The sequence below is a fragment of the Carcharhinus amblyrhynchos genome, chromosome 25 (assembly GCF_965287045.1).
Source record: "Carcharhinus amblyrhynchos chromosome 25, sCarAmb.v2.hapA, whole genome shotgun sequence".
Taxonomy (NCBI): Eukaryota; Metazoa; Chordata; class Chondrichthyes; order Carcharhiniformes; family Carcharhinidae; genus Carcharhinus; species Carcharhinus amblyrhynchos.
The window spans coordinates 1719566-1732176 of NC_137348.1; the positions used below are offsets into that span (position 1 = coordinate 1719566).

At 51.5% G+C, this 12611-nt stretch overlaps 1 protein-coding gene across 1 annotated transcript in view; it reads left to right on the forward strand.

The window, feature by feature from the left end:
- Window positions 1-12611, forward strand: part of col5a1 (procollagen, type V, alpha 1) — a 268503-nt gene that overhangs the window by 123242 nt on the left and 132650 nt on the right. Inside the window, exons 8-14 of the mRNA XM_080212368.1 lie at window positions 885-1127; window positions 1649-1705; window positions 3511-3552; window positions 3789-3851; window positions 9510-9584; window positions 10511-10603; window positions 12431-12487. Coding sequence (XP_080068494.1) covers window positions 885-1127; window positions 1649-1705; window positions 3511-3552; window positions 3789-3851; window positions 9510-9584; window positions 10511-10603; window positions 12431-12487 — 630 coding nt within the window. The remainder of the gene's footprint in view (window positions 1-884; window positions 1128-1648; window positions 1706-3510; window positions 3553-3788; window positions 3852-9509; window positions 9585-10510; window positions 10604-12430; window positions 12488-12611) is intronic.

Consider the following 12611-nt stretch of genomic DNA (forward strand, 5'->3'; position numbering starts at 1 on the left):
AAGATACTGAAGGGAATAGATAGAGTTAATAGTGAGAGACTGCTCCCTAGACTGGGTACGAACACGAGAGGTCATCACTTAAGGGTGAGGGGGGGGAGGTATAATTTGGAGGTAAGAGGAAGGTTCTTTACGCAGAGAGTTGTGGGGGTCTGGAATGCGCTACCGAGTAGGGTGGTGGAGGCAGGAACGTTGGACTCGTTTAAGATGCAGTTAGATAGGCACATGAGTGAAACAAGAATGGAGGGATATGGTAGGGGCTATTAAATAGGGTTAAACCTCGGGAGACACCGGAAGGGCAGGCTGTATGATTAATATTTTTTGTCTTTATTCCACAGGTGGGGGTCCACCTCGTGTCAAACGAGGGGCATGCACACGGCGGGTCGTGCGTGGGCTGCTCTTGGAAGTTCCGGGAGTGGCCTAGTACTTCATGTCGGTGTGTGTGCTTGATCCTGGACCGGTAGACGGGCGCCGCAACAGCTCAGTGACTAGCACTGCTAGCTGTGCAGATACATGGATTTGGGCCTGTGTCTGTGGGAGTTTGCGTATTCTCCCTGTGGTTGCGTGGGTTTCCTCCGGGCGCTCCGGTTTCCTCCCACACCCCAAAGATGTGCTCTTAGGCTAATCGGTTTCCACCAAATTGACACTATTTCTTCCCTGAATCTGACTGAGTAGGGTCCCATTCGTAGACATGCAGTGTAGAATAGGTGTAGGGTGATGCGGCGGCCCGGGCTCGTTGGGCCGAAGGGCCTGTTTCCCGTGCTGGGTTGTTCTTTGTTCTTTGTTCTTTGTTCTTTTAATTCAGTTCCGCGCTGTCCTGTTGCTCCATTGCCGTCATCATTCAGTAATGTTTCTTTCTTTTCCCCCGGTTCGGTTGCAATGCGCAGACTCAGACAATTGGTGTTGACGTATTCAGCCACAATGAGACTATTTATGATGACAATCCAGAGCGTACGGCCGAGGAGGATTTGGGAGTGACTTCAGTTTATGGGGAATACGAAGACCAGTTCAATGTCACAACAATTGATGAACAAGATCCCAACGTATTGTTTGAGGAATATTATGATTATGAGGATGAATCTTACCTGGGACCTGGTAAACCGGCAGTCACCGATACCGATTACGAGAGGGTGAGATCCTCAGTGGAGATTTATAACTTTAACATGCTTGTTCCCTCCCCCTCGCTCCCCCTCCCCTCGCTCCCCCTCCCCTCGCTCCCCCTCCCCTCGCTCCCCCTCCCCTCGCTCCCCCTCCCCTCGCTCCCCCTCCCCTCGCTCTCCCCCCTCGCTCTCCCCCCCTCGCTCTCCCCCCCTCGCTCTCCCCCCCTCGCTCTCCCTCCCCGCTCTCCCCCCTCGCTCCCCCTCCCCTCGCTCCCCCTCCCCTCGCTCTCCCCCCCTCGCTCTCCCCCCTCGCTCTCCCCCCCTCGCTCTCCCCCCCTCGCTCTCCCCCCTCGCTCTCCCCCCCTCACTCTCCCTCCCCTCGCTCTCCCCCCATCGTTCTCCCTCCCCTCACTCCCCCTCCACTCGCTCTCCCCTCTCCTCACTCCCCTCCCCCTCGCTCTCCCTCGTGTTAGTTTTTGTCGAGTTGATGAGTTTGCAGTTTAGGTTTGTGAAGATTGATTCCGCTTGTTGCTTTTTGTTCTAATCTCCAGGTCAATGGGCTGAGAGGTGAGAAAGGTCAGAAAGGTGAACCAGCCATTATCGAACCTGTGAGTATTCTAACCTTCACCTGCTGTGCCTCTGGGTGGGTTCCATGCGTCCCTCCCCACCAAAAACCCCCTCCCCACCAGCCACACCCCCTCCCCACCAGCCACACCCCCTCCCCACCAGCCACACCCCCCTCCCCACCAAAAACCCCCTCCCCACCAGCCACACCCCCTCCCCATGGCTCTGAGAGTGATTGGTAGGCGCTGTGTCTGGCTCTGTGTGTGCCAGCGAATCACCCGCCTCAAACCAGATCCTGGCCACCAGGACCACTCTACATGGTTCTCATTGGATACGGACCCTCTGCTTCCAGATTCCCAGTTTTCCGAGGTTGCGTACGGGTAGTTGTTACCATTATCCTTTCCCTGGAGTTGGAATAGAAACAGCCAATTAACTGGAAGGTTCCGGCAGTGACAGATGGAATCCCCTTCCAGGAAACTAGAGAGCTGCAAACTTCTTATCCCTAAAAAGCTGTCATTCTGTAACCAGCTAAAAGCTGGCAGCATTCCTGAAAAACTCTGAGGAACATTCATGGATCACAGAGAGGGGGCACGGGGAGAGAGGGGGCACGGGGAGACGGGGGCACGGGGAGGGAGGGGGCACGGGGAGGGAGGGGGCACGGGGAGGGAGGGGACACGGGGAGGGAGGGGGCACTGGATGCTGGGGCATCTTCCCTCCCCATCCATAAATAACAGATAACCCCTCCCCCCGAGGCCATTGCAGGCATGAGGGTAACGACTCAACCCATCTCCCACTCAGACCTCTCCCCCCCTCAGATTCCCACTCAGCACCCTTCCCCCTTCAGGTACCCACTCAAACCCTCCCCCCATTCCCTCTCAAACCCTTTGCTCAGGTCCCTCCTGGCCAACCCCTTGGCAATGCCAATAGCAGACTGCCCATGTTCCCTGGGATGACTCCTGCCCTGGAGCATTAGGCCCCATGGGAGTTCGAGGATGTAGATTACTGAGTGACAGTGTGAGTGAGCTGGAGTAACATCATAGAAACATAGAACAGTACAGCACAGCACAGGCCCTTCGGCCCTCGATGTTGTGCCGAGCTATGTCCGAACCCAAGATCAGTCGCTATAATTCTGGAGTGCTCCATGTGTCTATCCAATAACCGTTTGAAAGTTCCTAAAGTGTCCGACTCCACTATCACAACAGGCAGTGTATTCCACACCCCAACCACTCTCTGAGTAAAGAATCTACCCCAGACATCCCTCCTATATCTCCCACCATGAACCTTAGAGTTATGCCCCCTAGTAACAGCTACATCCATCTGAGGAAATAGTCTCTGCACGCCCACTCTATCAATCCCCCTCATCATCTTATAAACCTCTACTAAGTCGCCTCTCATCCTCCTCCGCTCTAAAGAGAAAAGCCCCAGCTCCCTCAACCTTTCCTCATAAGACCTACCCTTCAAACCAGGCAGCATCCTGGTAAATCTCCTCTGCACTCTCTCCAATGCTTCCACATCCTTCTTATAGTGAGGTGACCAGAACTGAACACAATATTCCAAATGTGGTCTCACCAACATCCAGTATACTTGCAGCATAACCCCACAGCTCTTAAACTCAAACCCCCTGTTAACAGGGGGTTTGATACAGTCAGTAACACAGGGTGCTGGGGGGGGAGGAGAGGAGTTACTGAGTGACAGTGTGAGGGAGCTGGATTAAGTTCAGTATTGTTGCAGTTTGCCAGCTGTAAACGCTGTCTGTGATTTGTGTATTCTCTCTCTCTCTCTGTGATTTCTCTGCCTTTTGGAATGATTGAGATTGGATTTATGAATCCTGTTTTTTTCTCTGTTTCAGGGAATGCTGATTGAAGGGCCTCCTGGCCCAGAAGGACCATCTGTGAGTCACATGTTCCTGAAACCCTGAGGATATGTTTGGTTTTTGTTGTATTTCGGAGTGTATTTATATCTGCATTCTTTTTGAATTACTAACACGTGCAGTTTGCAAGTCTGAAATGAGAGTTATGGTGTCCGTTCTCGCTAATGACGGCTGCTGATTGTTCCAGCCTAACAGCCTTGCTGGGGGACCCCCTTCAATGCCTGAAGATTGATTGGTGCTGGTGTTTGTGTTTTCAGGGGTATCCAGGACAATCAGGGCCCCCTGGACCCCCAGGGCCAGTGGGTGATCCAGGCCTGAGGGTGAGTAGCTGTGTTTGACTCTGAACATTCCCGGCTTGCAGGGGAACCATGACTTTGTGGGATTTCTTCCAAAACTCTCGCAGTAATTAAACTGATTGCAAGCTCCAGCCTTTTCCGACTGAGACCAAAGATAAAAGGTTCAGGGAAATCTGCCAGAGTCTTAAAACAGCCCAGAGATCAGAACTGAGTCACGACTTAGCAAAGATTCCCACAAAATAATTGATCTTCTCCCACCTCAAACTGAATCCCCTACCCCGGGTGAGGGCGTACCGGGGGCTCAGATAGGAGGGAGGGGGAAAGGAGGGGAAGAGGGGAGGCAGGGAGCTGGGGAGGACTGTGGCAGAAAGAATCTTTCAATTCCCCCTGAGGTTAAGGGAGTTCCACATTTGGGCACTGTACAGCTTGACTGTACTCTGACACTGTACAGTATGACTGTACTCTGACACTGTACAGTATGACTGTACTCTGACACTGTACAGTGTGACTGTACTCTGGTGCTGTACAGCTTGCCTGTATTCTGGCGCTGTACAGTGTGATTGTACTCTGGCACTGTACAGCTTGACTGTACTCTGACTGTATTCCGGCACCATACGCTGGGAGCATACACTGACTCTACAGTGTGACCATACTCTGACAGTGTACAGCGTGACTGTACTCTGATACTGTACAGTATGACCTGTACTCTGGCACTGTACAGTGTAACTGCACTCTGGCACGGTACAGTGTGACTATTCTGGCACTGTACAGCGTGACTGTATTCTGGCACTACAGTGCAATCCTACTCTGGCACTGTACAGTGTGATTGTATTCTGGCACTGTACAATGTGACTCATACTCTGGCACTGTACTGTATGACTGTACTCTGGCACTGTATAGTGTCATGATGTGGATATGCTGGCGTTGGACTGGGGTAAACACAGTAAAAAATCTGACAACACCAGGTTTAAGTCCAACCAATTTATTTGATAATAAACTCACTAGCTTTCGAGGTTACCCCCTTCGTCAGGTGAATGGAGAGTTCTGGCCTTAGACAGAGCATATAAAGCACAGACAGTTTAGAGATTACTGATTAGAATGCAAATCTTTACACCTAACCTGCTGTTCAAGTCCTAAAGTGGCCGACAATGTGAGTGGAAGGAGCATTAAGCCCAGGTTAAAGAGATGTGTATTGTCTCCAGACAGTACAGTAAGTGAGGTTTTGCAAACCCAGGCAAGTCACGGGGGTTACAGATAGTGCGACATGAACCCAAGATCCCTGTTGAGACCGTCCTCATGTGTGCGGAACTTGGCTATCAGTCTCTGCTCAGCGACTCTGCGCTGTTGTGTGTCGTGAAGGCCGCCTTGGAGAATGCTCACCCGAAGGTCAGAGGCTGAATGCCCGTGACCGCTGAAGTGTTCGCCAACAGGAAGGGAACAGTCTTGCCTGGTGATTGTCGAGCGGTGTTCATGCATCTGTTGTCGTAGCGTCTGCATGGTCTCCCCAATGTACCATGCTTCGGGACATCCTTTCCTGCAGTGTATCAGATAGACAACGGAAAGGATGTGAACAGAACTCCCACTCACCTGACGAAGGGGCAGCGCTCCGAAAGCTAGTGGCTTTTGCTACCAAATAAACCTGTTGGACTTTAACCTCGTGTTGTGAGACTTCTTACTGTACAGTGTGACATGTCCACTGGCACTGTACAATAGTATCTCTCTCACTCTCCCTAACTCTCTCCCTCTCTAACTTTCTTTCTCTGTATATCTGTCATAGAATCATACAGTATAGAACAGGCCCTTCAGCCCATTGAATCCACACTGACAAATGAGAAACAACTGAACTCCCACCTAAGCCCATCTGCCAGCAGTTGGCCCAGACTGAGCCCTGAATGTTACGATGTGCCAAGTGTTCATCCAGATACTGTTTAAAGGATGTGAGGCATCCCACCTCCACCACCCTCCCAGGCAGCGCATTCCAGACCCTCACCACCCTCTGGGTAAAAACGATTTTCCTCACATCCCCCCTAAGCCTCCTGACCCTCACTTCTAGTTCGTGTCCCCTTGTGACTGACCCTTCAACTAAGGGGAACAGCTGTTCCTTATCCACCCCGTCTGTGTCCCTCATAATCCTGTACACCTCGATCAGGTCACCCCTCAGTCTTCTCTGCTCCAATGAAAACAACCCAAGCCCATTCAAACTCTCTTCATAATTTAAATGTTCCATCCCAGGCAGCATCCTGGTGAATCTCCTCTGCACCCCCTCCAGTGCAATCACATCCTTCCGATAATGTGGTGACCAGAACTGCACACACTGCTCCAGCTGTGACCTCACCAAAGTTCTATACAACTCCAACATGACTTCCCTGCTTTTATAATCTATGCCTCGATTGATAAAGGTGAGTGTCCCATATGCCTTTATCACCACCCTACTAATATGCCCTTCCCCGTTCAGAGATCTGTGGACAAACACGGCAAGGTCCCTTTGTTCCACAGAACTTCCTGGTGTCCCCCCATTCATTGAATACTTCCTTGTCAAATTACTCGTTCCAAAGTGTATCACCTCACACTTTTCAGACAAAGAGCCACACAGCGCAGGAAAGGCCCTTCAGCCCATCTGGTCTGCACTGACAATAACTCCCATTAAAGGCACACTGATCCCATTTTTAGTGTTATGATATTTCAGGTGTTCATCCAGATATTTTTTAAGGCTTGTAAGGATTTCTGGACTCCTCCCAGGCAGCGCACTCCAGATTCCCACAGCTTTTGAGGGTTAAATTTCATTTGCCACTTAACTGCCCATTTGACCATCCTGTCTCTGTGAGTCATAGAGGTTTACAGCAGGGAAACAGGCCCTTCGGCCCAACTTGTCCATGTCGCCCTGTTTTACCACTAAGCTAATCCCAATTGCCGGCATTTGTCCCATATCCCTCTATACCCATTGTACCCATGTAACTGTCTAAATGCTTTTTAAAAAATAAAATTGTACCCACCTCTACTACTGCCTCTGGCAGCTCGTTCCAGACGCTCACCACCGTCTGTGTGAAAAAATTGCCCCTCTGAACCCTTTTGTATCTCTCCCCTCTCACCTTAAACCTGTGCCCTCTAGTTTTAGACTCCCCTACCTTTGGGAAAAGATATTGACTATTTAGCTGATCTGTGCCCCTCATTATTTTATAGATCTCTATAAAATCACCACTTAGCCTCTTACACTTCTGGGAAAAAAGTCCCAGTCTATTCAGCCTCTCATTATAACTCAAACCATCAAGTCCTGGTAAATCTTTTCTGAGCCCTTTCTAGTTTAATAATATCCTTTCTATAATAGTGTGACCAGAATTGCACACAGTATTCCAAGTGTGGCCTTACCAATGTCTTGTACAACTTCAACAAGACGTCCCAACTCCTGTATTCAATGTTCTGACCGATGAAACCAAGCATGCCGAATGCCTTCTTCACCACTCTGTCCATCTTTGACTCCACTTTCAAGGAGCTATGAACCTGTACCCCTAGATCTCTTTGTTCTGTAACTCTCCCCAACACCCTACCATTAACTGAGTAAGTCCTGCCCTGGTTCAATCTACCAAAATGCATCACCCCGCATTTGTCTAAATTAAACTCCATCTGCCATTCACCAGCCCACTGGCCCAATTGATCAAGATCCCATTGCAATTGGAGATAACTTTCTTCTTTGTCCACATTGCCACCAATCTTGGTGTCATCTGCAAATTTATTAACCATGCCCCTTATATTCTCATCCAAATCATTAATATAAATGATAAATAACAGTGGACCCAGCACTGATCCCTGAGGCACACCGCTGGTCACAGGCCTCCAGTTTGAAAAACAACCCTCTACAACCACCCTCGGCTTCTGTTAAGAAGCCAATTTTGAATCCATTCAGATACCTCACCCTGGATCACGTGAGATTTAACTTTATGCAACAACCTACCATGCGGTACCTTGTCAAAGGCCTTGCTAAAGTCCATGTAGACAACACCCAACTGCACTGCCCTCGTCTACCTTCTTGTCAAAAGCTTTGCTGAAATCCATATAAACTACATTGACCGCACTCCCCTCATCTACACACCTGGTCACCTCCTCAAAAAATTCAATCAAATTTGTCAGGCATGCCCTCTCTCTGATGAAGCCCTGCTGACTCTCCCTGATCAAGCTTTTCCTCTCCAAGCAGAGATAGATTCTCTCCTTTAGAAGTTTCTCCAATAGTTTCCCTACCACTGATGTGAGACTCACTGCTCTGTAGTTCCTTGCTTTATCTCTACAACCCTTCTCCTTCTCTCTCTGGGTGTCTATCTCTCTCCCTCTCACTAACTCTCTCTCTTCTCTTCCGGGGTCTCTGTCTCTCTGTCTCTTTAACTCTCCCTGTTTCTCTAAGTCTTTCTCTATATCTTTCTCTCTGTCTCTCTCTCTCTCTCCAATTCTCTCTCTCTCTTTATCTAACCCTCTCTGCCTCTCTCTGTGTCTCTTTCTCTAACACTCTGTCTTCCTTTCTGTCTCTCTTAGTAGCAGAGTGGTTGGCAGCGCTGCCTCACAGCAGCAGGGATCCTGGTTCGATTCCAGGCTCGGGTCACTGTCTGTGTGGAGTTTGCACATTCTCCCCGTGTCTGTGAGGGTTTCCTTCGGATGCTCCGGTTTCCTCCCACAACAAAGATGTGTGGGTGAGGTAGATTGGCCATGGTAATTTACTTCTTAGTGTCGGGGGACTAACTAGGGTAAATACATGGAGTTTTGGGGATAGGGTCTGGGTGGGATTGCTGTCAGTGCAGACTTGATGGGCTGAATGGCCTCCTGCACTGTAGGGATTTTATTCTATGACTCTCTGTTCCCCCCCCCCCCCCGCCTCTCTCTTATAATTGTGGCCTCTTGCTGCCCCCCAGTGGTAACTATTGCTATAACAAGCTCACTCTGTCTTTTTCTCTCTCACTCTCCCTCTCTCTCCTGCTCTCCTTCTCAATTACTCTCCCTTTCTCTCTCTCTCTCTCACCCTCACTCATGTTCTCCCTCTCCCTCTCTCTCCCCTTCCCTGTCCCTCCCTCCACCCCTCCCTCTCACTACCCCTCTTGCTCTCCCTCTTTCTCCCTCCCTCTCTCTTTCACTCTCTCTCCCTCGCTCTCCCTCTCTCACGCTCTCCTTCTCTGTCTCCTGCTCTCACTCTCCCTCTCTTTGACTCTACCTCTCTCCCGGTCTCCCACTTTCGCTGTCCCTCTTTCTTGCTCCCCCCCTCTCTCGCTCTCTCTCTCTCTCTCCCTCTCTTTCGCTCTCCCCCTCTCTCTCTCTCCCCGTCTTTCTGTCCCTCTCTCGCTCTCCCCCACTCTCTCACTCCCTTTTCATCACTTCCTCTTTCCCTCTCTCTCTTTTTCCCTCTCTCTCTATCTCGCTCCGTCCTCTCTCTTTATCTCACACTACCTCTCTCCCACTCACTCTATCTCACTCCCTCTCTCGCTCCCTTGTCCCTTCTCTCCCTCTCTCTCTCTCTCGGAGTCCCCATGCCACTTGGTGATTGGTTCTCACCCACCCTCCTGCCCGTTTGCCTTACCCCCACCCCCCACCCCGAGACTGCCTGTCCCACACTCTGCCCCTTCCCGCTCTCACTCTGTCCTGTCTGCCTGTTTTGGGGTGCAGCTGAGATTCTCATTATCCGTTTCTGTTTCCTCCTCGTGCCAGGGACCCCGAGGGCGATCAGGACTTCCTGGAGCGGACGGTTTACCCGGACCACCCGGGACCATGTTAATGCTGCCGGTGAGCATGGACCCCAAACATTCGCAACCCAGATAAATCGCCATAAAATGGAACAACACCAACTTCCTACTCCCTGCAGACTAAACAGATACACAATAAAGCCCCCTCTACACTGTCCCCCCATCAAACACTCCCAGGACAGGTACAGCACGGGGTTAGATACAGAGTAAAGCTCCCTCTACACTGTCTCCCCATCAAACACTCCCAGGACAGGTACAGCATGGGGTTAGATACAGAGTAAAGCTCCCTCTACACTGTCCCCATCAAACACTCCCAGGACAGGTACAGCACGGGGTTAGATACAGAGTAAAACTCCCTCTACACTGTCCCCCCATCAAACACTCCCAGGACAGGTACAGCACGGGGTTAGATACAGAGTAAAACTCCCTCTACACTGTCCCCCCATCAAACACTCCCAGGACAGGTACAGCACGGGGTTAGATACAGAGTAAAACTCCCTCTACACTGTCCCCCCATCAAACACTCCCAGGACAGGTACAGCACGGGGTTAGATACAGAGTAAAGCTCCCTCTACACTGTCCCCATCAAACACTCCCAGGACAGATACAGCACGGGGTTAGATACAGAGTAAAGCTCCCTCTACACTGTCCCCATCAAACACTCCCAGGACAGGTACAGCACGGGGTTAGATACAGAGTAAAGCTCTCTCTACACTGTCCCCCATCAAACACTCCCAGGACAGGTACAGCACGGGGTTAGATACAGAGTAAAGCTCCCTCTACACTGTCCCCCCATCAAACACTCCCAGGACAGGTACAGCACGGGGTTAGATACAGAGTAAAGCTCCCTGTATGCTACATGTGGTTTGTGACCATCAGTGAATGGAATGATCTAACCCCTGGGGGATATAGAGGAAGGGGTTATTGTTGTACATTTGCCACTGACACTCTGTGATTTTCCCTCAGTTCCGGTTCACGGGAGGCGGCACTGCGGGACAGAAAGGGCCGATGATTTCAGCACAGGAAGCACAGGCTCAGGCAATCTTGCAGCAAGCCCGGGTGAGTGAGTGTGTGAGACGGAGCGTGCCCCATCCTCATTGACAGAAGGTATTTGGGAATGTGGGAATTTCAGCATTGCCGCTCTGTTACTGCCGTGAGTTCTGCCTCTGAGTCAACAGTGAGGAGCTGAGCTGTCGGAGCAGGCGAGGAGATCAGAACCTGGTGAATTCTTCAGAACAACATCATACAGACAAGGAAATGGCTGCAAATCCCACAGCTCAATCCTGCAAAACCCTGCTGTCGTTGGACAGATCCCTGAAATCCCAGGGCAGGGGACAGATCCCTGCCATCCCGGACAGATCCCTGCAGTCCCGGGGCAGGGGACAGATCCCTGCAATCCCGGGGCAGGGGACAGATCCCTGCAATCCCGGGGCAGGGGACAGATCCCTGCAGTCCCGGGACAGATCCCTGCAGTCCCGGGACAGATCCCTGCCGCCCCAGGACAGATCCCTGCAGTCCTGGGGCAGATCCCTGCAGTCCTGGGGCAGGGGATAGATCCCGACAGTCCCGGGGCAGATCCCTGCAGTCCTGGGGCAGGGGATAGATCCCGACAGTCCCGGGGCAGATCCCTGCAGTCCTGGGGCAGGGGACAGATCCCTGCAGTCCTGGGGCAGGGGACAGATCCCTGCAGTCCTGGGGCAGGGGATAGATCCCTGCTGTCCTGGGGCAGATCCCTGCAGTCCCGGGGCAGAGGGCAGAAGCCCCTGTCTGGGGTAAAATCATTGTCGTGTGTCCCTGACCCCTGCACTGCATGCTGGGTGACATCTTGCTCAGACTGTGCAGGTCAAGGAGTGCAAAGTGACCATTCAGCCCCTCTATCTTGTTGCTGCAATCCATTGCATTTCATGTTCTGGGGACCCGGGTTCGAATCCCACCACGGCAGACGGTGGAATTTGAATTCAATAAAAAATACCTGAAATTAAGAATCTACTGATGACCAGGAAACCATTGTCGATTGTCGGAAAACCCCATCTGAGTCACTAATCTCCTTTAGGGAAGGAAATCTGCCGTCCTTACCCAGTCTGGCCTACATGTGACTCCAGAGCCACAGCAATGTGGGTGACTCACAGCACCCCTTGGACAACCAGGGATGGGCAATAAATACTGGCCCAGCCAGCGGCACCCATGTCCCACAAATGGATAAAAAAAATTCAGCCATTATTGATCTGGATCCGAACTCCAGCCTGAGGTGTACACAGCTCGGCAACAATCGGGAGGCACGGTAGCACAGTGGGTCAGCACCGCTGCTTCACAGCTCCAGGGACCCCGGTTCGATTCCCGGCTCGGGTCACTGTCTGTGTGGAGTTTGCACATTCTCCCCATGTCTGTGTGGGATTCCTCCGGGTGCTCCGGTTTCTACCCACAGTCCAAAAGTGTGCGGGTTAGGTTGATTGGCCATGCTAAAATTGCCCCTTGGTGTCCGAGGATGTGTAGGTTAGAGGGATGTAGAGATATGGGGATAGAGCCTGGGTGGGATTGTGGTTGGCGCAGACTCGATGGGCCGAACAGCCTCCTTCTGCACTGTGGGGTTTCTATGAATCCATTGACCCCCCCTTAGTACCTGTCACTTAAAACACAAACCCCAACAATTGATCGAATTCTGTTTGGAAATATCCAGTTTGGTCTCATAACTTCATAAGATACAGGAACAGAATTAGACCATTCGGCCCATCGAGTCCGCTGCTCCATTTGGTCATGGCTGAAATGCTTCTCATCCCCATTACTCCATGTTTGAGGCAGTTTCTATCAGTCTGGGGCGGGGGATTAGAACCTGGTCCCGGTCAATGGATTATGTTTGTTGATAGAACGTTATTCTGTTTCTCACAGCTCGCGCTGAGGGGCCCGACTGGACCAATGGGATTGACTGGGCGACCTGGGCCCATCGTAAGTGCGGGGGGAGTGGGGAACGCTGCGAGGGGGGGCAGTGTGGAGGGAGTGCGGGGGGAGTGGGGAATGGTGAGAGTGGGGGGAGTGTGGGTGGGGGTGGGGAATGGTGAGAGTGGGGGGA